Here is a 25,681-nt window from a genome sequence, read left to right as displayed (position 1 = left end):
AGCGGGGAAACTGGACCGTTCCGTCCAATGACTGGAGGACGGGGGCGGGGCTTGGCTGCTCGGGCGTGAAGCCTCTGAGGCCTAGCGCGGGGCCGAGAGCCGAGGCCGAGTGGCGGCGACAGGGAGCGGCGATGATCGAGCAGCAGAAGCGCAAGGGGCCAGGCCCGGAGCTGGCGTTGGTGGCGGCAGCGGCCAAGCGGCCCCGGCATGAGCTGCTGCTGGGGCCCGGCCCGGGCGGGGGGCAGCCGCCTCCGGGGGCCCTGCTGCAGGCGGTGAGTCCCGGCCCCAGGCCTCCGCCCCACGGTCCCTGCTCCGCCCCGGCTTCCTCGGGGGCTCTCGCTGTGTCCCCCGCCAGCAGCACGTGCTCCCCCCCCCCCGCCGGGGTCACTCAGGGCCAAGCCTGGCCCCAGGGTTCCCAATGCCGGGATGGGCCGCTCCGTGCCCCCGCCGCCTTGTCAGCGCCCCCCGGGCGGAGCTGCGGCCAGCTCAGGCGAGCCTGGCTTGGCGAGCCTCCCCCGGCTACACTGACACAAGGGCTTCCAGCTGCTGCTCGCCGATGGCAGAGGCGGCCCCAGCTACTTCCCTGTCTCCCTCTGTGCCTTCCCGTGCACCCCGAGGCAGAGGGGTGGCAGACTGGAACCCCTCCCAAGAGAGCCCTTGGGGCAGGGGAGCAGTTACCCAGCCCCGTTCTCTGGACTCCTGTTATAACGTGGTTTAGATTCTTTGTGTAGTTCCTCTGGTTGTAATATCTATACTGACACCAACTTGCGATGTGACTTTAGACAAGTTATTTCACCTCCTCGTGCCTCAGTTTCCACATCTGTAAAATGGGGACACATCTGGAGTTGTGAGGTTTGATAAGTGCTTTGAGATTCTTTGGTAAATGGGGACAGAGAAGTGGAAATGTTAGCTTTGTAAACCCAGTAAGGGAGTTAAGATTTTTTTTTCTGCCTTCCTTTCCCACACTGCAAACATTCTGGTTCATATGTTTCATTATCACTCTCTGCATTTTCTCTGTATTTTAGGGCCCTCCACGATGTTCCTCCCTCCAGGCACCCATAATGCTGCTCTCAGGACATGAAGGAGAAGTTTACTGTTGCAAGTTTCACCCTAATGGAGCCATTTTAGCATCTGCAGGATTTGACAGACTGATCTGTGAGTTTGTAATGATCGGTAGTTCGTGATATGAGCTATTTTTCTGACAAAATCCAGTGCTGCTGTAAACTGCTTTTTATACATTCAAATGGCTATGGAGTGAGCTGTTGTGAGCACAGAATGCTGATAGCTTGGCATTGACCTGCTATGTCAGAGGTGGGCAAACTTCGGCCCGTGGGCCACATCCAGCCTGCGGGACTGTCCTACCTGGCCCCTGAGCTCCTGGCCTGGGAGACTGTCTCCCCTCTCCTGCAGCCACGTCGCCGTGCAGCGCAATGCTATGCCAGCCACCGGTGCTCCAGGCAATGTGGTCAGGGGGTGGGTTGGATAGAGGACAGGGGAGTCTGGGGGCTGGTCAGGGACGTGGACAGGGATCGGGACGTTCAGAGCGTGGAGAACAGGGGTTGAATGGGGGCAAGGGTCCTGGGGGGGCAGTCAGGAAGGAGGGGGGGTTAGATTTAGGGGTGGGGGGTCCAGGGGTGGTCAGGGGACTGAGAGCCTGGGGGGGGTGGATGGTGCAGAGGTCCCTGGGGGTCTGTCATGGAACAGGGGGGATTGGATGGGGCAGGAGTCCTGGGGAGGGGGGGGGGGCATCAGGGGCCAAGAAGCAGGGGAGTCGGATAGGGCGCGGGGGCCGGGCCATGCCTGGCTGTTTGGGGAGGCACAGCCTCCCCTAACTGGCCCTCCGTACAATTTCAGAAACCCAATGTGGCCCTCAAGCCAAAAAGTTTGCCCGCCCCTGTGCTATGTACTTCTAGGAGTATTTCAAAGTGTTGGTGACCTAAAATTATCTGGGACCCAGCCCGTCTCTCACCTTGCACTCCACCACATCAGTTAGTATTGGAGGGATTGTTCTTGCTCTCATTTTCTGAAGGGGAACTTAGCAACATTAACAACAGAATTATTATTGGTGGGGCGGTATTTGAACTCAGTCTCTTTGTCAGTCTCCCAGAGCCCACACTGAGCATCTTTCAGTCAGGAGGACTCGCACATTTATTAGATTTAGAACTTGTCTACATTGGAAAATTGCACAAATTAAATTTAAATCTGTTTTTTAAATCGATATACTTAGACTGGTGCAAAGCCAGTGTAGATACTCTTATTTTGGTTTAAAAGTGGTTCCTTTCAATTTAACTTAATCCTGTTCTTAGTTGAATTAAACTAAACCAGAAGAAGCCATTCGTATACTGAAGCGTGTTTACTGAGGAATTTGCATGAGTTTAACTATATCAGTTTAAATCAGTGGTTCTCAAACTTTTGTATTGGGGACCTCTTTCACCCAGCAAGCCTCTGAGTGCCACCCCCCACCTTATAAATTAACATTTTAAAAAATATTTAACACTATTATAAATGCTGGCGGTGAAGCAGGGTTTGGGGGTGGAGGCTGACAGCTTGCGACCCCCAGTTTGAGAACCCCTAGTTTAAATTCACACTTAGGGTTATACCAATGCAACTTTCCCAAGGAAGGCTGTGACTTTATAGGATTATGCCCAACGCTAACTCTTGTGAGTAGCAGCATAGTACTGTTATGGTTTTGGTTTTTTTGTTACTGTTGTTTTCAACATGCAGTTAAATCCATATTCATACAAACAGGAATATAAACTGATGGGAAATCCTTCTGTATAAGGAAAGATTGATCTGGGGCTCCTTTCACATCTCCTCATATTTGTCACCTCTCTACATTAAGAAGTATACAGCATGAAGTGTATAGGAAAGTTGAAAGAGATGCTTCTATTTACACTTATAGTACAGGAGGCAACATGACACTCAAAAGTGAGGAAAGGAAATACTTTTCGCCACAATGGATAATTAACCTGTGGAACTCACTGCAACAACATGCCATTGAGCCTAGTAGGATTCTAAAAAAAGATTAGATATGTATATGGAAGTCATCCATGTTTACATTAAATAGAATACATATTTATAAGGGAAATAAACCTTCCTGCTTCTGGGCATGAGGCAGCCACTCATTGATGGGGAAAATTTTCTCGAATCCACTATGGGCAAACTGTTCCTTAATTGTCCACTACAGAGTTTTTTCCACCTTCCTCTGAAGAATCTGATACTATCCTTGGTCGTTATCACAATTTCCATGTTCCTGACTACCACTTACAGGTGGCCAAAAAAGTAAATTTTACCATACAGCTAATAAAATGGTGTATGTTTATGGATGTCCACAATAGAAAAATATTAGTGCTTGGAACGGCAGTGGAGGTATTTACAAAAACATGCTTCCCTTATCCAGCTTGGTTTAAGAACACACACAAACCAATATTTAAGGTATATTTTAAATTTCAGCCATCTCTCTCACATGGAACTTACACTGACCATTTAAAGGCTTCCTATTCCACGTAGTAAATACTGGGGTTTGGAGATGGTGCTGAATACAAGAGGCACTTTATTTTAGTGAGCTCAGGAAGTGTCACTATAGATATTTGGACAAATTGGTATTGAAACATAGTTTTGGGTTTGTTTGGTTTATTTTTACAGTGCTGTGGCATGTGTATGGGGATTGTGATAATTTTGCTACCCTGAAGGGACACAGTGGAGCAGTTATGGAGTTGCACTATAACACTGATGGCAGGTAAATATCAGATGAAACCGACTTGACCTATAATTAGCCTGCCTTGCTGCTGTTTCTGAATGAACGCTCCAAAATGTTTTGGGAGATAGTTTGCATGAAAGGAGCTGCTAAATGAAGGTGGTGGTGTTGAGGTCTTGGGTAGAGATAGTAAAAGATCTTGGGTAAAAGATACTTGTAGTTGGCAAGGGGGATACTTGCTGGTGAATGTAAGCTACTCTCCAACTCCTCTTCATTGCTTTTGCTCTCAGCTGGTGGCTCTGACGAGGAGACGCAATGGTGTTACTTGAATGGTTGCACCTCCCAGAAATATCTCAACATATTACATCTGTTCTAGAGTGCAGGAGCAAAGAGTAAAGTCAGTGTGACAAGTTCCAAGGCCCATGGATGGGGAGCAGAAGATCTAAAGCCTAGACATTCTGTCCCAACCCTAGCAAGCAAATCTGTGAGAAAGTGAATAGGGGGACTTTCAGTGTGAACGAGAGAATGGAGCAGAGATTTGGGATAAGGAAAGAAAGATGGGGAAGGAAAAGTTGACTGGTAGAGACAGCTTCTGACATTATCCAACAATATCTGAGGTTTCTACAAAAGATATCCCTCCTACTTCACCATCATCCCAAGCGATGTCAAGGAGGTGAAATCTGGCAGGAAGCCAGCAGACACCCCTCCAGTAATTGGATTGAGGGGAACATAGAAAATGGGCTTTTCACCATCATGCTACCCCTTGGTCCTGCCACAAAACCTTGAGTCATCTTTTGATATCGGCCTCTGAGTATTGGGTTTAGTCTTCTAGCTAGCATCTACTTAATTTTGTAACCTCTAGTCTTGGATGTGCTTGTAGAGTAACAAAAGGGGTTGGGGGCAGATATTTTACCACCCTTCAGGATTCCATAGCTATGTTGTCTTTTCCCCCCCATGCTAGCATGCTCTTCTCAGCATCCACAGATAAAACAGTAGCTGTGTGGGATAGTGAGACTGGAGAAAGAGTGAAAAGGCTGAAGGGGCACACATCATTTGTTAACTCCTGTTATCCAGCGAGGCGGGGACCCCAGCTCGTCTGTACAGGCAGCGATGATGGAACAGTAAAGGTCAGTACTTCTGCAGGGGCTGACTTTTGCAGTGATGGAGACTATACAAACACTAGATGACCCATCTGAATAAAGGACATTCAACTTTGGTGACTTTGCAAAAATAACTAATTGAATAAACCACTTGAGTAAAACTTTGTTCATCTGAGACCGCTTCATCCAGAATTGCCTCTGAACCAAATTCCAGCCTGAGTCACTTACCCATTAACTTCCTTAGTTATCGTCATATATGCTGGCCCTGAAATGTTTTGGATGAACAAGACTAGATTGTTAAAACTAAAATCAAAATCCTAGAAAAGAACATGAGACTAAACCCGGAAAATGGCTGGCTCTTTTTGTGAATCGAGATGGATTTTTAAATGAGATTTTTCCTGGATCAGAGCTGTCCAGTTCTGTGTGTCCAGTTCTGTCCTTAATTATGCTCCTGTAAGTTCACTGGCTAACAACTTAACATTTAAAAGATCAATACTGTTCTCCTTCCCCCTGCCCCAAACCCCATCACCACCGTTTGGGCAGGCATTACCAAGGCACCACAGAAGTGTCCATGTTGGAGCAGTCTAACCTACATTATTAGATCCTCTTTGGAGAATGGAGTTATATTTATACAGCATCATAAAAATATAGGGCTGGGCGGGCCATCAATAGGTCATTTAGTCCATCCCTCCACCCCTACACTGAGTGGACCATCCCTGACAGGTATTTGTCTCAACTGTTCTTAAAAACTTCCAATGATGGGGATTCCAGAACCTCCCTAGGTAACGTGTTCCAGTTTTTCCTACTAACTACCCTTAGTTTTAAGTTTAGAAAAAATGCAGTCTGATTTTTCCATCTCTCCCCACCACTTGAAAACAAACGTGTGTGTCAGGACAACAGGTTTCATCTGTCCTGTAGAGATCCTCCACATGTTCTTCCCCCAAATTCAGCTCTTAAGCACTTTGACAATGTGGGGAGTACTGATGTGACTACTTAGTTGTACTGTGAAATGTATGGTGTGCGTATAGTGTGCGTATAATTTTAAAAACTTTTGCTTCCCGTGTCCTTTCAGCTGTGGGATATTCGTAAAAAAGCTGCTGTCCAGACATTTCAGAACACTTACCAGGTATTAGCCGTGACCTTCAATGATACCAGTGATCAGATTATATCAGGAGGCATAGACAATGATATCAAGGTATGTTGACTGTTTTAATGCACTTTCCTATTGTAACTATCCCAAACAGACTCCCCAAACCTTTAACATTATCCCAGATGTTGTGGGTAATGGCATGATATGGTAGTGGGCTAGTCTTGATGGTTATATTATTCTTGTGGAAGTCTGACACTTGATACATTTTTTTCTAAAGAGCCAGACTGATTTGACCATGTTGAGCAGCTTCTGTGATAAACTTAGCCTCTGCAAACCCAGCTCCAGTTTCCTACCAGGAGGTGATTCCATTAGGTAAGATAGGGCCAGGCTGGTACGAAGATATTTGCTAAGATTACATTTAGTTTAAATGAAACACTGCTCAGCTATTTTTGAGTGATGTGGTCTGCAGAACTGTTCTTACATGACTGTATAGTACAGCTGATGATGGTTCCTCCTCCGAGCATCCAGTCTCCACCTTATCTAGGGCCTGGGCAAGTCAGTGCTAGGCCTGGGGAGTGCTGAGGTGATGAAGGGGCTGTCACGGAGATGAAGCACTAGAGCAGTGTCATTTCTGGCTGACCATTTGAAGCTTAAGATTCCACAATTTTTTTTTTTTTTTTTTTTCAACAAGAACAGAGCACAACCTCTGGGTCCTGGCCGTCATGCCCTCTCTCTGTCAGACAGTTTGTAGCTCCAAAGTGCTGGTAGGGTTATCACTGACCATGTGGTGATTGCATCATTCACTTTGCTGCCAACATCTAACTCCTTACTGCATAAAGCAGGGGTACCTTGGGTAGGAAGTATATGAAGCCATATATCCCATGCTTGAGACAGATGTGCAGGCTTAATTCTTCTAATTTACCAGTTCCAATCCAGGCCAGCAGTGAGTGAGAGTTGTTCCCAGCTCATGACTGTTCTGTTCAGTGGCCTGTGTGAAAAGAGTTGAGGACTGAGGTCCCAGTCAGTTTCTTTGGGTAGGCGTGTGCATCACAATTTGCTCTAATTAGTTTCTGGTGAGAATACCAACAAGGGGTCTTTGCGGCTGTCTCTCTAGATCAGGCTTGAGACAAACGGTGAGGAGAACTTTGCACTGTTGCTGCCTATGATGTGCCAGTTCTGTGGGTTCAGCCTCCAGAGCAGTCAGGCCAGCTTCTTCCACTCTTACCAATTACATTGACAGGCGCTTCCTTACATGGAGAACCAAACCACAATACCATGCATGTGCGCTTTTCTTAAAGGTATGGGACCTTCGCCAGAACAAACTAACGTACACAATGAGAGGGCATGCTGACTCAGTGACAGGCCTCAGTTTGAGTTCAGAAGGCTCTTACTTGCTTTCCAACGCAATGGACAACACAGGTAATTGCCACAGCTTGCCATCGTAGGAATCAGAGTTTTTCATGCCAGTTAAAGCTACAGCTGGTTAAGGAGTGGGATTGCCTAGCATTGTGAGAGAAATAACTCAATGTAATTGGATGCCAAAGGAAGATCTAGGCTGAATTTGTCTGATAGACTGATGATAGTGTGTATGTAAGGGGTAATTCCAGTTATAGTGACTCTACTTACAATGATGCTTTTTCATGAAAAGGGTGACTGCACGGGGAGGGCTCGTCATCTCGTCAAAGTGAGGTGAAGGAGACCCCAACACAGATTACTTAGGAGTGGAAAGCAGTGCGGACATTCAGGGAGCATCAACCCCACCTTGTCAGGACCTAAGTTAGCTGACCCAGATCTATCCTGCTGTCTCTGATTCCATAATATTCAGCATTGCAAGAGGCAGATCATTCAGCTGACACCCCAAGCACAATGAATTGGAATGAGTGTTTTGGGGTTTACTGAACTAAAACAGCCTCCAGTTTAGAGAACCTGGTAATGTCTTGGGACAATGTACTGAAGGAAGGATGGAATTTCAGCCTTTGTTCTGAATTTCATGTTTCTTGTGGATTTAGCCTAGGAGCTGAGATGGTTTGAACATACTTGTAATAGCTTAAATATACTACCAGAAATAAAAGCTATTTAAAACAAAAAAGGATTACAAATAATACTCATTTGTGGAGATGACTGCTCACGTAGTCACTTTGTTTGGTACGATAACTAATGGTCTTTAGCTAGTTGCTGACAGATGTCCAAAGCCAACTGCGAAGAGTTACAAAGGGATCTTACAAAACTGGGTGGCTGGACAACAAAATGGCAGATGAAATTCAGTGTTGATAAATTCAAAGTAATTCATACTGGAGAAAACAATCATATAAAATGATGGAGTCTAAATTATCTTACCATTCAAGAAGGAGATCTTGGAGTCATTGTGTCTCTGAAAACATCCACTCAATGTGCAGCGGCAGTCAAAAAAGCGAACAGAATGTTGGGAATCATTAGGAAAGGGATAGATAATAAAATAGTAAATATATTGCCTCTATATAAATCCATGGTACGCCCACATCTTGAATATTGCTTGCGGATTTGGTCGTTCCATGTTAAGAAAAATATACTGGAGTTGGAAAAGGTCCAGAAAAAGGAAACAAAAATGATTAGGGATATCTAACAGCTTCCATCTGAGGAGCAATTAAAAAGACTGGAACAGCTCAGCTTGGAAAAGAGACGACTGAGGGGGGGATGACGGGGATCTATACAATCGTGACTGGTGTGGAGAATGTGAATCGGGAGGTGGTGTTTACTCCTCCTCTTAACACAAGAACGAGGGGTCACCCAATTAAATGAATAGGCAGCAATTTTAAAACAAACAAAAGGCAGTCTTTCTTCACCTAAGGCACGGTCAGCCTGTGAACTCTTTGCCAGAGGATGTTGGAAGGCCAAGACTATAACAGGGTTCAAAAAAGAACTAGATAAGTTTATGGAGGATAGGTCCATCCAGGTTATTAGCCATGATGGGCATGGATGCAAAACCATGCCCTGAAGTGTCCCTAGCCCCTGGTGCTAGAAGCTGGGTATGGGCGACAGGGGATGGATAACTCTGATTACCTGTTCTGTTCATTCCCTCTGAGACACCTGGCATTGGCTGCTGTTGGAAGACAGGGTACTGGGTAGATGGACCTTTGGTCTTACCCAGTATGGCTGTTCTTATATTCTTATGTGCTCCATTATAGTTCGTATCTGGGATGTGCGACCGTTTGCCCCTAAAGAGAGATGTGTGAAGATATTCCAGGGGAATGTGCATAATTTTGAGAAGGTGAGTGTTCTGCTAACCGAAACGCTGCTCATTAATGAAACGCTGCAGCTCTTTAAAAAACAATTTACAGACAAATTACTAAATTCAAGAATATAAACTAGAAAGGATTTAATGAGGACTAGAGGCAAGGTTAATGTGTAAAGGGGGATTCCAATTAAAGCTGTAGTAACAGGCTTTCTTTGTTCAATTCAGCTATAATTAGCTGTAAATTAAATATTTTCTACATTTAGTATCTACTTTGTGTAAAATAACAAGGCACTGGATGTTTCCAGCATTAAAATACAGTCTCTTAACTACAGGCTTATCTTCCAAAAGGAGATCATTAAAGTGTTCTTTGTGATATTTAAAATCCCATGGTGACTTTATTTTAAGCAAAAGGGGAACCAAAAACTTCTCTTTGTTTCGCAGAATCTTCTGAGATGCTCATGGTCACCAGATGGGAGTAAAATAGCCGGCGGATCAGCAGACAGGTAAAACTTAATCATTGTGCTTCTCTCTGGCACTTTCCATCCCAAAGCACTTTACAGTCACTAGCTGGGCCTCCTCCTAACCCTGTGAGTTAAATTCAGTTAGACTCATTTTCCAAATGGCACATACAAGAGATGAGCCCAGGGGCATAGCTGAGACTGAAGCTGCAGTCTTAGAACAATATGCTGCACGATAATGTAACAATGTGAATGTAGTTGTTAAAAGAATATCCATGATGTATTTGTTACATAACATGCAGTTATACTTTGAGGATAACAAGACCTTCAGCACTAACAGAATGGGGTTTGCAAAGGACTTACAAACATGGTTCGTTCTTGATCAAATTACAGAGCAGCTGAGAGACTGAGTAGCCTTTGTGTGATGCTTCTTCCAAGTGCTGCTACATGAAATGCTAATGCTGTTATTGCTTAGACAATAGAACAGCTGCTATTTATTAACACAGCTAGAGCTACGTCTGGTCCTTGACTGGACAGCGCAGCATGGTAACTCAGGGTTAAAACTACAAGGTGTTAGATTAGGTGCTGGGTGCAGTCCCACAACCTGAAATGAACTTTGTGTGTAATGCATAACCAAGTGCATGTGGTTGTCTCATGGTGGGACAGATAGGGATGCTATATTCTGGGCCTGTCCGGAATACTGTTCCACTAATAATACAGCTGCAAAATCTTTTTTTTATTTTTTAAAGTCCTGGTAGGAAACTAAAGTGAAAATAAGTATTCTGCCTCTTTGAGGTGTAAAAGTTGGCTGCCAAGTAATGATTGGCTTCCTGCTACATTACATGGACCCTCAAGATGACTAAATTTAGCTGGAGATCCTTAAGCATGTAAAATGACTATTTGCTGAGCCTTCAAGAGTTTGTTGTGGCTAAAAGAAGCAAATGACAGTGCCTTGCCTCTCCCACAGCATTAATGAAAATAAATAACAGGGAGAATGTTGGAGCAAAGATTTGTCACAGCTCTCACCTACTAAGTTGAAATAGCTATAATCTAGTTTAAATAGATGCAGCATTAAATAAGGGTTCATAACTTACCCATGCTTGTAGGTAGCATATTTTTCTCTTTAAAGAGGTTTAATGAAGCAGGTAAAGTGTGGTTCCAGTCTGGAAAGTGACTATGGCTTGCTCAGCAGATCTGCTCTATGTGCATATCCAGAGTAGGACCTACCTACCTGACCAAAAATAAGTTAACCCTCTGGAGTAACACATGTCTGGGAGAGGGAGCTGGATTCTGTGTCAACTAAGAGTTGTTTAAAATTCTAATTACAAGGCCCAATTCTGCCCCATCACTCCTGTGAAACCATATAGAAGGCAATAAGATCGAACAGCTGTAACTAAGGATTTACTGCATCTTGATTACTGGTAATACACAAGGCAGAAATAGTGGGCTGGCGCAGGCTTGGCACTCAGATCTCGGGCTGAGTTTGCAGGGCTGGCAGAAGAGACTTTTAAACAGAGCACGTCTGATTTGGAGAGAGAGAGAACTATGGGGTCCCTTTTGCAGAGAGACCTATTTCAGAGTAATACAACACTGTAGGTTGCCTTTATGCAGTTTTTCTTGTCTGGTCGTCCTCTGTGCCCTCATTCTTTGCAATGTCCCTTTTAGTAGTGATGCAGAGCAGTTGAGCCAACCTTCTCATTCAGCCTAGCCAATTACTGCAACATCAAAACTTATTCCCCAGCTAGCAGAATTAGTTTGAGAGGCTGGTGATGTCCACCAAGAGCGCTTCTTTCTGTTAGCATTTCCATGCCAAAGCAAAAGAGAGAGCAGTCTAAATGTAGTCCATAACTGGCAGCTTTCCTGAGCTCATTTCAATGAATTCTCTCAGATCTGAACCCTCTAATGAGTGGCCTTTCACATGATAAAACAGTTCTGGTGTATTTGAAAGGAAGTCATTCAGGTGGGACACACAGTGATTTTGCCTGGTTTATGATACTTTGCTCAGAGCTCTTTCTCATTCTGATTGACAACAAACCCCTAAAAATCTCACTCTAGCTAGGGTCAAGTCTTCCCGTGAAATTGGGCATTAGTTGAACAGTTACTTTCTCAGCCAGACTGGCAGCAAATGACACGTAAATGAACCATATTTACAATATGTTTCAGGCATTGGTCAGTTTGCATTCTTGGTGTAGCATGATTTGCAGTGGGCTTTTTTCCTCAAAAGAAGTTTTCTTTGTAAACATAATCTGCTTAAAAGCTGAACTACTCATACTGCCAGCAGTTAATTTCTGACCTATCACATGGAAATATTCTAGTGTCTCCTTCACAATGTCCTTCAGCCAAGGCGACACAGCTGGACAGGACCCAGACATGGTGCAAACAGGGATAGAGAGTAGGAAGAGATTCACAAAAGGGCTTTACAAAATCTGATCAATCCCCTCATAAACTAGGTCACTGGGAAGTGACTCCTGACTTTGTAACCAGTTAGGAGATAGAAATCCACCTATAAACGTTATTAGCTGTGAGGAATTAAACGGTATCGAGAGTTGGTTTTAGTGCAAAATAATCAGCCATTCCTTGGTGGAACAACCTGTCTTTCTATAGCAGTGCTCATCCCAAGGCACGCTGACACACTGACTGATAGCAACTGCTGCAGGGTGCTGCTGGGCTGGCAGCTGTCTAGCAGCAAACAGCTGTGCTACACAGTAGTTTGTCACAAGCTGTGGAAAATGCTGATCTCCAGCTGAAATTTTCAGGATGAATTTGTAAGGAGGCGGAATGGTAGCTGGGTACTTCCCCAGAACACTGGGATGAGCATCCTGCTCTTCCGAAGAGTTACATAACCGCCAGAAGTCAGGATCTCAGACCTGGTCTCATCCAAAGCCTACACATCAGGCTCTCGGTCCCTGTACTAGCATGCTGGGGCAGTGACGCTCAGATAAAGCCCCCACTGACACCCCTCCCGTCCCAGACGCCACTTCATCCAAAATTATTGATGGGTGCAGAGTGGCTCTGTGGCATGTAATTCCAGCCATCTGCCTCCTTGTGTGAAACGCCCTGCTAGGGCTCCCTGGTACAGGCCGAGAAGCTTGCTCCCTGCCCAGGCTGCTCTCGCTGTCTAACCCTTTCTTTTGTCTGTGCCTGGTAATGACAAATTTTCATCTCAGGAGTAGTCTCTTGGCATGTTAAAGTTGGAAGACAATTGTAACTATTAAAGTGTAGCTGGGGAAATGTAAGTTACCAGGAAACCTAGACGAATTGGGGGCTGGAAGTTTCTTTTCTTTTTGAAGTCCTGCCATCAGGAAGCTTTCACCCTCATAACGACTGTGTCTTGCAGGTTTGTTTATGTGTGGGATACAACCTCCAGGAGAATTCTCTACAAGCTGCCAGGCCATGCCGGCTCAGTAAACGAGGTGGCTTTCCATCCAGAGGAACCAATTAGTAAGTCTTGTTGATTTGTCAAAAAGCTCTAGTCTTCTGGGGAAATGAGACTGAGTGCTGCTGAAATATTTCTAAGCCTGTATGCTAAGTGCAGGACTCCCTCAGATCCCAAGAGAGGGGCACTGTGCTGCAGGGTTTCTGCAAGCAGCAATGCTGTCACCAGCAAACAGCATCATAAAACCTTCTGTATGTTCCTTCACCTCACTGGGCTGAGCTCCCCTCATCGTGTTCTCAGACATAAAGGGGAAGCGCTGGAAATTAACACACATGCAAATTCAAATGCATGTGAAGTGGCTTTTTACCGTTGTTTCTTTAAATGGCCTGCTCTAGGTGGTATTGACAGACACCGTGGTACCCCTATTCGGTGGGGTGGAGGGGAAATCTAACTCAATCTGCTAGATGGCTTTGAAAACCATCGTCATCACACGATGCCTTCTCTGTGCTTGTGCCACCACTGTGTTAGCTGAAGCCATTCTAACAACACCTGTTTACTGGCACAGTCGTCTTTGTACAGGCCCTCCGGGTTACATTGTTTCCATGGAAACAAAGACTCATAGTTATCATGGGCTGGGTCGCCCCATTGCATTGGCCAGGAAATCAACACTCCTCACCCCCTGTAAATGCATTTTTCCCAGGAATGAATATCTGCACAGAAAGTTGGGTGTGGGAATTCAGTGCCATGAATTATTGGTTTGTGCCTTGGTTATTCATTGTTCTGTCTCCAGGTCAGAGAAGGTGCTAAAAGCGCAGAGCGATCTTCCCCTCCACAGAGGGGGTTTGTTGTTTGCAATTGCATTCAGCTAAGTACTGCTTTGTGAATCAATCATTCGTCTGAAAAAATAAACAAGCGATCTGTCCCCTCCATGGGCAAGGGTTTATGAAAGGTGACTCCTGTTAACATCAAAGGGAGTTAATCTTGTAAACCACTCCCTTCCTCCAAGACCCCCACACCTCTGCATGCAGAGGGGCACAGACTTCCAAAGACTGAGATTATGGGCCTAAATCAGTAATCCTTAAACAAGAAAGTCTCCAATTGACTTGCATGGGAGCCTGCTCTGGGTAACGGGTACAGCAGGTCTAGAGAGACTGTCACTGCACTTGAGATCTGTGTCATGAAACCACTGAACAATTATGTCTGAATTAAAGAGGGTCAGTGCTTTGTTATGTTGGGATGACAGCTGAATTTTTTTTTTCATAACTATTGTGGTAAACAAGAATAATGGCCCTTAAAGACTTTTGATAAAGAGATTGCTCCCTCTAGTGGCTAGCAACCAGAATTAGAGTACTTAAATTTCTGATATCTGAATATTTTTTTGGCAAAGAAAATAACATCTTTGACATCTTATTGCGGTTTTTCTTGAGGAGAACAGCAGTAACAGTGTAAACAGAGTGTGTACCTTAATATGAGGTATACCTGCAATTATAACTTGGGATAGAAAAATGTCAGTGTCAGGAACATGCAAAATGTGATTAGCTGTCAGGTAACTAATTCTGAAAAGCATGCTGGGGAGAAAACCATTTTAGTTCAAAAGTTACTTTATAGACACAAGATTGAGAACAGGTGAAATAAAAAAAATCTTAAATCCAGATGGGTATTCACTCATCTGCAACTAAACTCTCCAATGGACTCTTAAAGTTTTTGATTTTGTCTCTCCCTCTCTCTCCTGACTCAGTACTCTCTGCATCTAGTGACAAAAGACTGTATATGGGAGAGATCCAGTGAAGATGAGAAGAAGACTGCTTAATATTTGACCTTGACTCCTTTGGTTTACAGAAGTAGAATTGAATTGCTTCTAACCAATGCCAGCCCCTTCAGACACATGTGGTAATAGAAAATATCAAGCTAGCTTCATTTGCAGAGCAATATTTGTCTTAACCAACAAGGCTTCCAAGAAGCTTTAACTGGATGCGCCTCCCACAAAGAGAAGAGAGGAGAATTTTTGGTAGGAAATGCATTAGAGCCTAAAATGGTTGGAATTTTTAAGATGCTTCAGGTGTTCCCACTTTCAGCTGCTGAAGAGGTTATTGGCCATGACCAGAATCACTTACAATTTATTGTCAAATGTGTTAAAATGCATTAAGTGATTTGTATATTTCCTGTCCAGTTTCTCTTGGTTGTTTTTATACAGAAAAACTAAATAGACAACTTTTTATAAGAATTGTGCCTGGAATTTATTGCTCTGTTTCATTCTTCTATTGTACAGTATTAAATGGGGAATTTTGCTTTAATAGAGTCCAGGGAAAGAATCCACTTCATCTTCAGAGGAGCTGCTTTATTTTTTATTCAGAGCAATAAAAGTGACCATGCCGGAAATAATGATCCGGCAGCCTCTGGATCCTATTTTCTTCTTTTGTGTGAAAACCAGCCAAATGCTATAAATAAACTTTAAAGGGACGGGGGTTTCTAGGACAAAGTCAGAGTATTTAGCACTCAGCAGCCAAAGGAACCAGTACAGTCACTCTCCCCATTCCCCATAGACACGGTTTCTGCAGGGAGCATTCTTTTGGGGGCTGGAGCAGAATGAAAGGGGCTAGTAGCAGGGCTTCTGGCCAGTTAGCCAGTCTGTCTCTCAGCCTTGCCTTTGATGCTCCAGAAGTTAATTTCTTTCAGGATGATCAGAAATCCTTCCCAACTGACTACATCCCTGCTGCTGGGAGTTTGCATCTAGGCCAGTCCACTGCCAAAGGGCAGAAATAGAACTGCTTTGCCCATGGGATCATTCTACATGAAGAGTTCAGGCTTTGTCCACAACCCTCCTTTATGCTTTAAAGAAGCTGTCAAATATTGGTCCCCTAACTAGAGTAAATGGGGTTGGACAGCGCAAGTGAACCCATGGAAGTCCCCCTAGCATGCCTCTTACTAGCCTTTATCAGATGGTGGTGGGGTTGCCCCTCGACAAGGGTGCAGTGGGCTCCGATGCTCAGACATGGGTGTTTGGGTGAGCATGGTTTCCTCTTACCACAGTTCCTCTCTCAAGTGAATAGAAATGTCTTTACAGAGCACCTGTGACCTGGGTGGCTCAGGCTGCTCAGAGACACTGTTTTGGCCAATAGCCTTTGATCTAAACCCGTCCTTTCCAAAAGTGCCTTCATCAGCTTTTCACCAAGCTGCTGGCTCAGTCAACTGTGCTCACTCTACCTGCCCCCTCCCCTGGGCTGCCTGCAAGGGGTTGGACAAGTAGGTACAGTATTGGTTTTATCCTCGCAGCAAGTTTTTCAAGTCTGTAAATCAAAAGTTGCCTGACTGCACAGAATAAATTCACTGTGTGGTCTCTGTGCTCTGGGCTAAACATCTGACCTAGAGTTGTGTTCACAGTGCCCTCAGATGAACATGCATGCTGCCAAAGCTTACAGGAACCCACATGTACAGATCTGTGCCCCCCATGCTCTCTTGCAATGATCCCTAGTCTCTTCCAGGCAGGGTCTTCTGTGGGTGCTCTTCCATGGCATACCCCTCCCCGAGGCTCTGCACTGACCTCAGTACAAAGGGCCTGTAGCCTACCCTGTGCTGCTGTTTCAGAAGAAGCCGGAGCTGGAGTGTACGCTGACTCATCCTCTGCTTGTGTGGGTGGGTTTTCTGGAGGGAAGCCTCTGCCAGAGCTTTGTCCAGTGGTGCATAAAGAAGCTGCTGGAAGGTGGGCCAGCTTGGGGCTGTAAAGGTTAGAATGGATCTGGACAGCACAGTCAAAGGGTGTTTCTCATGAGAGCAAGCGAGCTCTGAGAGCATGAGTGGCCCTGCATAGCTCACTCTTCTGCACTGCACCCTGGCAGTCAAAGCCCCAGCAATTTGCTGTTCTCTTTCACCACGTACTCATAGACTTTAAGGCTGGAAGGGACGGATAGAATGATCTAGTCTGACCTGCATAACCAGGCTAGAGTATACACCCAGCGATTTCTGCATCCAGCCCAGAATCTCTGGTTGAGCTACAGTGGATCTTTTAGAGCAGCCGTGGCCAATAGAAATTCAATGCTAGCCGCACTTGTGGTTTTGAATTTTTCTCATTAGCCACATTATAAAAAAGCCACATGCATTAGCCACAATTCAATAGCCTATTAGCCACACGTGGCTAGTGGCGAACGTGAGAGATGGCTGAGCTTGATGTAAAGATTGCAAGTGATGGAGAACCCACCACATCCTTAGCCATGGGATGCTAAGGAGTAGGGAAAGCCATCGTTCATGCAGCTTGTGCTTTGGGAAGCAAAAGGAGGAAAAGACGAACTCCCCTTCCTTTGAGAGTGCTGTGTGCTGCAGCGTCTGCCTCTGCTGGGCATGTGGGGCCCTCTGACAGGGTGTACTCCCCACACTGGCTCTGCAAGTGCTGAATGAGGCCAAGTGGGCCCAATTGGCCAAGTAAGATGCCAATGGGGGAGCTTTAGGGTGTGTGGAGGGAGCAAACTAGAAGGAAGCTCACCTAGGAGGGCCTCCAGGCTTTAGAGAAGCCCCGCAACAACATGGGGATCAGTGGGGAGGAAGCCTGCAGCCCCTCTGCCTGAGGTAAGGGAGAAGCAGCATGGTAGGGAGGAGTCATGGGGTAAGAGCTGTAAGGTTGGGGTAGATGCAGACCTTAACTGTTCAGTACAGGGCCCTGGACTGGCCCCCAGAGTAGAGGATGGGCCTGAGTTCCCGGGCAGAGTGGTATTACTAAGGGCAGTGGATACGAAGCCTACCGGAGTCACTGCGGGAGGGACGCAGTCAGGGCGGCAGGCGTGAGGGCTACCTGATGCTGCTTGTGGAGACAAACTCTGAACGGCCACCCCAGAAGGGGAAACCGCTGAGCAACCTGGCCAGAGAGCTGAGTGCGAAGAGGAGCGAGAGAGGAGCCACAGCCTGAGCGTGGCAGAGTGCAGCCACAGGAAAGGGGGGCCTGGCAGAGCTAATCCCCAGACCACCAGGAGGAGGCACTGTCCGGCGGTGAGCAGAGCATCCTGTCGCAGGCCCATTTTCCCTGTGCGCTACTGGTGCCTGGTGGAGTAATGCGAGAGCAAACTGCCTTAAAGTGAGGGCTGCATTATGCACAATAAAACTGGGCCATAAACATTAACAGTGAGGGGGAAACTGCGGGATCAAGTTGTCAAGAATGAGGCTTATCAAGCACCTCTGACCAACTTCCCCATTGTGCAGGTTTGGGGGATCTGTTAGACTGCAGCATCCTATCCTTTACCCCATCCCCAGTCTGCTTACCCCAGTTCACAGGAACAGCTTGCATTACAGCCCCATGTTCTTAGAGGTGGTTACAGATTTCAATGAAACAGTGTCAGAAATCCCCCCTGAATCTCTTGAAAAATGCAGTGGGTCAAATTTATCCCTAGGTTAATTCTCCTGAAGCCAGTGGAATTAGAAGCCAAGGGTCTGGTTTGCTAATCCTTGATTATTACATTCACATCAAGTTGAGGGGAATTCAGCACAGACTGGATTGTGTGTGCTTAACAACACCATGAAAGTTGTTGGCTGTATGTGCATCTTTCATTGAACACTTCACTGTAGACAGCTGGAGGGGATGTCTTAACATGTTAAGTATCAACTTTGAAAGAACTACATTCCCTGGAACCCCATGTTCAAATCCTGGGAGGACTAGTTTCATGCTGGGGTAAGGAATTGGGTTGGCTTCTGATCCCACACCGACTTCAGACGGATGGAGCAGGAGGAAGTGAGAGTGCAGTTGGGCTCTCTTAGACAAGATCTTAAAAAACTTAAGTCCTATCTGCCCTGGGTGGAAAGTACAGATCCGAGAGCACTTTCCCTAACAGTAGGTATTTGCCCTGGTGTGAGGTCAAAAATTTCCCTCCGCTCCTACTGTGCACCATGCTGTGAACCTGCCTGCTGTCCTCCACCTCAGAGGTAGCTGCACTCCAGTGCTGCTGTTTCCCTGGGCCCCAGCTCTGCCATCTCACACCATTGTACTTTGGGCATAAATCAGGGGAGTTACCCGTGGGGGTGAGTCAGAGGAGAATCCGACTCCTGGATCTGTTGGGATGAAAGGCTCTACAGAAATGTAAACTAATGACCCTTCAGACACAGAAGCAGGAAGGGAGAGGGTAGGCGGGGAAGATTCATTTTGAACTCTGCATCATATTAAATAGCATGCACTGAAATGTACGTAAGTTAGGGTTATGAATCCATCCATCATGGGTGCAGTGTGGAGCTGGAATCCCTGGTCAGGAAATACAGCTGATCTCTAACCAGTGATCAGGAACAGTCAACATGGATTCACCAAGGGCAAGTCATGCCTGACCAACCTGATTGCCTTCTATGATGAGATAACTGGCTCTGTGGATATGGGGGAAGCGGTGGATGTGATATATGTTGACTTTAGCAAAGCGTTTGATCTGGTCTCCCACAGTATTCTTGCCAGCAAGTTAAAAAAGTATGGTTTGGATTAATGGACTATAAGGTAGATAGAAAGCTGGCTAGATCATCGGGCTCAACAGATAGTGAGCAACTGCTCTATATCTAGTTGGCAGCTGGTATCAAGCAGAGTGCCCCAATGGTCCGTCCTGGGGCCGGTTTTGTTCAACATCTTCATTAATGATCTCGAGGATGGCATGGATTGCACCCTCAGTAAGTTCATGGATGACACTAAGCTGGGGGGAGAGGTAGATAGGCTGGAGGGTAGGGATAGGGTCCAGAGGGACCTAGGCAAATTGGAGGATTGGGCTAAAAGAAATCTGATGAGGTTCAACAAGGACAAGTGCAGAGTCCTGCACTTAGGACGGAAGAATCCCATGCACTGCTACAGGCTGGGGACCGACTGACTAAGCAGCAGTTCTGCAGAAAAGGACCTGGGGATTACAGTGGATGAGAAGCTGGATATGAGTCAACAGTGGGTCCTTGTTACCAAGAAGGCTAACAGCATATTGGGCTGCATTAGTAGGAGCCTTGCCAGCAGATCGAGGGAAGTGATTATTCCCCTCTATTCAGCACTGGTGAGGCCACATCTGGAGTATTGCGTCCAGTTTTGGTCCCCCCTACTACAGAAAGGATGTGGACAAATTGGAGAGAGTCCAGCAGAGGGCAACGAAAAATGATTAGGTAGCTGAGGCACATGACTGATGAGGAGAGGCTGAGGGAACTGGGCTTGTTTAGTCTGCGGAAGAGAAGAATGAGGTGGGATTTGATAGCTTCTTTCAAATACCTGAAAGGGGGTTCCAAAGAGGATGGATCTAGAATGTTCTCAGTGGTAGCAGATGACAGAACAAGGAGCAATGATCTCAAGTTGCAGTGGGGGAGGTTTAGGTTGGATATTAGGAACAACTTTTTCACTAGGAGGGTGGTGAAACACTGGAATGCATTACCTAGGGAGGTGGTGGAATCTCCTTTCTTAGAAGTTTTTAAGGTCAGGCTTGACAAAGCCCTGGTTGGTATGATTTAGTTGGGGTTGGGCCTGCTTTGAGCAGGGGTTGGACTAGATGACCTCCTGAGGTCTCTTCCGAACCTAATCTATGATTCTATTCCTTCGATGATGATGCACATTGCTGGTGTCCCTTCCTTGTTAGTATCATTGCTGAACAACAAGAAGGATGCAATCACTTGCTCTTCTTAGCTTTTAATAACCCTATTATAAACTTCCCGGGATTATTGTTTATATATATATATATATATACACACCCCCAAGTGTCAGGGGAAAGAGAGAGATTCAGCTGAGAGCAGCTGCTTTCCCAGGCTTATTTAGTAGTGATGATATGATAATCCTGCAGGTTTCTGAATCATCTTTGTTTTTAAAAAAGCTTTTTCATAAACGCCAGCGCAAGCAGCTGCAGAGCCTGCAGCATGGAGCTGAACAAACCGGAGCTGAGCTGGGAAGCTGTGAGAGGGAGGTTTCTCTCCCTGCTGCTCTGGCTCAGATAAATTTTGTTGTTCAGCTAGACTTTTCCTAGTGGCTCCATAAAGGGGAAGCAACATACCTCTCTCTTGTGTCAGAAACAGCTGGCCTAGTAGCCTTTCCACCACAGCAACCATGGGATATTCTCCTGGGTTAGGCTGTAATCTGATATTGAGTGGGGTGTGCCCTCTCTCTTCACCCACTACATCTGTGCACATCAAGAACGCAGTTTCAGACTGGCCACCTTGTTTTCAGAGAGGCAAAGGCCTTGGAGCCTCCGGGGGGGAGGGATAGCTCAGTGGTTTGAGCATTGGCCTGCTAAACCCAGGGTTGTGAGTTCAATCCTTGAGGGGGCCATTTAGGGATCTGGGGCAAAAATTGGGGATTGGTCCTGCTTCAAGCAGGGGGTTGGACTAGATGACCTCCTGAGGTCCCTTCCAACCCTAACCTTCTATGATTCTATGAATAGCAGCTGATGTCAGCAGTGGCTCCCTGGGGCGGGGGGCACCGGATTAGACAAGCAGGGGGTGCTATGCAGCAGGAGCGAGGGACGTTGTCAGAGCTGTGTCTGGGTGGTGGGTGCGATGTCCCAGGAGAGAGGTTCAGTGTGTCACAGCGGCTGTGTGTGCAGGAGCTTGAAGAACCGCCGGCCACGCACTTGTTCGCATTACAGCCAGTGGGTGCGGTCGGCGCTCTTACACCAGAGACCGGAGAGAACAGCAGCAGCAGTTTAAGCTGCAATGGCGATTTTCCCTGTGGGTGAAAATTTTACTATTTCATACAATGGAGAGATCTCGGACTTCCCGGCTGTCCGGCCAGGGGAGAAGCAACACTGAGATTTGCCAAAGCGCACACGGGGTACATCTACACTGCAATTAGACACCTGTGGCTGGCCTGTGCCAGCTGACTCAGGCTTGGGCCAAGGGACCACTTAATTGTGGTGTGGATGTTTGGGCTTGGGCCCAAGCTCTGGGACCCTCCCATCTCGCAGGGTCCAAGAGCGCAGGCTTCAGTCTGAGCCCAAACATCTACACGGCAGTGAAATGGCCCCTTAGCCCGAGTCAGTTGGCGTGGACCAGCTGCAGGTGTCTAATTGCAGTGTAGACATACTCACGGAGAGCACTGGGCAGGGCCTGGTGTCTTGCAGTGGAATGAGGGAGGCAATGTATTTAGTTATTTGACGTTGTTGTTGTTTATCTTCCCATTGCAGCCTAGTGCTTGTTCCACACAGTGCAGTGAAACACAGCATGGATCTTGCTCCAGTTCCCCAACACAGATCAGTGTGGATGGAAAAAGGAAAGGATGGCAGTGGGAGGTGATTTGTGTTGACCTCCACAAACTCCCAGCAGGGCCAGGGATACAGATGGCATTGTGGCTAAAAGACTGAACCGGGAGTCAGAATTCCTGGGTCTCATAAAATCATAGAATCATAGAATATCAGGGTTGGAAGCGGCCTCAGGAGGTCATCTAGTCCAACCCCTGCTCAAAGCAGGACCATCCCCAATTAAATCATCCCAGCCAGGGCTTTGTCAAGCCTGACCTTAAAAAGTGGGATTGTTTAGTCTGTGGAAGAGAAGAATGAGGGGGGATTTGATAGCTGCTTTCAACTACCTGAAAGGGGGTTCCAAAGAGGATGGATCTAGACTGTTATCAGTGGTAGCAGATGCCAGAACAAGGAGTAATGGTCTCAAGTTGCAGTGGGGGAGGTTTAGGTTGGATATTAGGAAAAACGTTTTCACTAGGAGGGTGGTGAAACACTGGAATGCGTTACCTAGGGAGGTGGTGGAATCTCCTTCCTTAGAGGTTTTTAAGGTCAGGCTTGACAAAGCCCTGGCTGGGATGATTTAGTTGGGGATTGGTCCTGCTTTGAGCAGGGGTTGGACTAGATGTCTTCCTGGGGTCCCTTCCAACCCTGATATTCTATGTTTCTGTGATCATCCAGATCATTAATGAAGATATTGAACAAAACCGGCCCCAGGACCAACCCTTGGGGCACTCCGCTTGATACTGGCTGCCAACTAGACATGGAGCCATTGATCACTACCTGTTGAGCCCAACGATCTAGCCAGCTTTCTATCCACCTTATAGTCCATTCATCCAGCCCATACTTCTTTAGCCCATACAGTCCATACGTCTGTCGGGGCCTTTCCTGCATGATCTTGGGCTAGTGGCTGAGGCTGGAGGAAGCTGGGCCAGCGATAGCCCTGCTTTGCCAGTTGCTCTGTTCCATGCTCCTGGCTTTCCTGTCCGAAGACATTTGCCCCTTGCCACCCCTCCCCGTCATGGGGTGAGGAACAGGAAACTGTTAGTTTAAATGCCTGTCGCCTCTGCCAGTTCTGCTCTGGTCCCACTCCATTAACTCCACTGGATCTTCTTTAGTAGAGTTAGGAAGCTCAGCAGACCAGATCCTTTCACAATGGTGAAACTCAGGAGAAGATCTGGTCCGCTGAGCTTCCTAACTCTACTATGCGTTTTCCCGATTTATTGCCAGATTCGGCCCTCTCTGTAGCTGCCTCTGATCTAACTGTTCATGCATCCCCATCCTCTGTGTAAACTGGTCCAACCGGCTGTAAACTCCACCATCAGGGTATGGCACTATCTCTGCTTAGCAGTGTTAACCCTTTGATTTTCGGAGACATCTCCTTGTCTGGAGACATCTCCTTGTGGATGGAGAGGTCTTTATGAGCTCCTGCCGATTGCAAAATTACTAACTCAAGTGTGAGAGCCAAGCCCCCAAAGTTTGAGATTGGTGTTTTTAAAGATCCCATTATTTGTAAGCCAAAAGTTGGGGTTCTTTTTATTGGCCTTCTGGGTTTGGCACCTGTTGGGGTCATGTCTCCAAGCTTTTCTCCTCAGCCAGTTGGGCTAGAAACTTCTCCTCACATGGGTAATGGAAGCTGAAATGTTCTGATAATCCCCTGACTCCAGAAGCTCAGGCTTTAAGAAGAACACACACTATTGTGAGTCTTGGGATAAAATTGCAAGAGTTAGTGAAGCTGGTTGGGTGGCATCTTGGGTCTTAGCAGCCGCTTCACTGAAATTGGAAGAAGCTCAGGGGATCCAACGTTAGAACCACCGGTGGTTAGGAATCCCGGTAGAAAATGGGGGGTGGGGGCAGTTTGGCAGGCAGGCAGGCTCCCACTGGCTAGGTGGTAGGAGCTAGGAGAGCTGCTATCCTATTGAAATGGATCAAGGCTCCCTGGCCGGAGCCCTTGGTGGCAGGATGTTATTTAAAAGCCCAGCTGCAGTATACAGCTCGAATAGTTCAGTCTCCACTACACTCCCAACTCCACCGTGTCCCACAGGCCCACCTTCCCCAACCAGAGGGAAGTGGAGGGCTTGGGCGGGGCACCTGACCCATACCCCACATTGGGCCAGCAGCTAGGATGTCTCCTGGCAGTCTCAGGAGTGTGGACCAGCAGCTGCTCCTCTACGCCTGGCCAGCTCTGCTGGGGCCAAGGCCTTGAGGGGAGGCTCCGGGCTGCTGTCAGTCAGGTCTGGGCCCTGCCTGTGTGCATGGGTTCCTTGGGCACCCTCACAGGGCTGCAAGAATGTGCAGGCCACAAGGGCAGCAAACCCAAGGAGGCTGGGAGCCAGTTCCAGGAACTTCCAGGGGCAAGGAGCCACTGCAGAGAGCAGCCCCCTTCCATTAAACCAGGCCCCTGTCACCTCTGCCTCTGCTCTCCCCTGCAGGGCACTCAGGCCCAATCCTCAAAGGTATTTAGGCACCTAACTCCTATTGGTTTAACTGGGAGTTAGGCACCTAAGTACTTCTGAGGCTGTGGGCCATAGTTCTACTGTCCAAAAGCCCCTTGCCTAGAACAGTGTCCACCTCTGTCTAATCTGACTGCTGCACATCTGAGAGGTCCCTGGGGCAGGGCTGGGGGGCAGAGAGCATGCGTGCTCAGTGGCTAACTTTCTTCTCCACCCACTGTGGATGCTTCCACAGGATGTGTGAGAGCAGAAGAATAAACCCCACAGAGGAGGCTGGGCCACCCAGGGCCGCAGCTAGCCAGGGGCGAGGGGAGACGGCTGCCTCCCTCACAGAGCCCAGCTGCAGTTGCATTCTATTATCCTGGCAAAGAATCGCCCCTCTCAGTGTGCGCCCACCTCGGATTGCATATGGGGCTGCTGCTATCACCTCTGTCTGCATAGGTAGCGGTGTCTAGGGGGTAGGAGCTGGCACACAGATTTCCTGTTTCCAGCTCTGCCAGCAACTCGCCAGGCAGCCTTAGGCAGGGGAATTAAATTCTCCTTGCCTCAGTTTCCCTATCTGTAAAGTCGGGGAACTAATAATCCTTCCCTTCTGCCCAGGGGGGTTGAGCAATTTCATGGATGTTTGCTATATGCCAAGAACTCCTTGTTGGGAGGGACAGTGTATTTGCAATCATTCTATAGCCTCTGGCCCTTTCCTCGACTCTGGGCTTTTAAAACCAGGGAAAGCTTTGGGGGGTGGGGAGGTGAGGAGGGACTCACTGGTCTTGTCTAGGGTGGATCTGTCCTGGTTGGTGGGAGCGGTATCTGAGCTGCAGACATCCGCCACATCCCAGATGGGTGCCAGAGGGAGCCGCGAGCCCTGCTGCAAGAGAGGAATGCCGGGAGAGGTTTAGCAGAAGCGGCGGCCTCAGCTAGATGTGTCCAAATGCTGCATCTCTGCTGGGGGAGCAGGCGGTGCCATGGGGAGGGAATTGGGGTCACGGGGCACCCAGCTGCACTAGTAGCTGAGCTGTTCTCATTGCCCCTGCCCCCTTGAGAACTGCCACAGGGCAAATGGGGGCTTCCACCTCAAGGAGCCAGGTTCAAACCCTGTCCTGGTCCATCACTGACAGAGGTGGTGAGTCTCATGCTAGTCCCTAGTGGT

At 47.2% G+C, this 25,681-nt stretch overlaps 1 protein-coding gene across 2 annotated transcripts; it reads left to right on the top strand.

Annotated features, from left to right (window-relative positions):
* Positions 1-38: 38 nt before the first annotated feature.
* SNRNP40 (small nuclear ribonucleoprotein U5 subunit 40) lies at positions 39-22,266 on the top strand. Of its 2 annotated transcripts, none has more exons than XM_073317773.2 (10): positions 39-272; positions 1,026-1,155; positions 3,646-3,739; positions 4,659-4,824; positions 5,870-5,992; positions 7,186-7,306; positions 9,052-9,134; positions 9,543-9,604; positions 12,897-13,000; positions 22,031-22,266. In XM_073317773.2, the coding sequence occupies exons 1-10, from the start codon at positions 132-134 to the stop codon at positions 22,033-22,035; spliced, it is 1,029 nt and encodes a 342-aa protein (XP_073173874.1). In that variant the 5' UTR covers positions 39-131; the 3' UTR covers positions 22,036-22,266. The 2 variants fall into 2 exon arrangements, with proteins under 2 accessions (XP_073173874.1, XP_073173872.1); XM_073317771.2 differs by lacking the exon at positions 22,031-22,266 and adding an exon at positions 14,674-15,229 and having other exon boundaries at positions 43-272.
* Positions 22,267-25,681: the final 3,415 nt, after the last annotated feature.

This window comes from Lepidochelys kempii, chromosome 19 (genome assembly GCF_965140285.1).
Source record: "Lepidochelys kempii isolate rLepKem1 chromosome 19, rLepKem1.hap1, whole genome shotgun sequence".
Classification (NCBI taxonomy): domain Eukaryota; kingdom Metazoa; phylum Chordata; order Testudines; family Cheloniidae; genus Lepidochelys; species Lepidochelys kempii.
The sequence above is the reverse complement of the archived record's forward strand: the minus strand, read 5'-3'. Positions and strand labels throughout refer to the sequence as shown.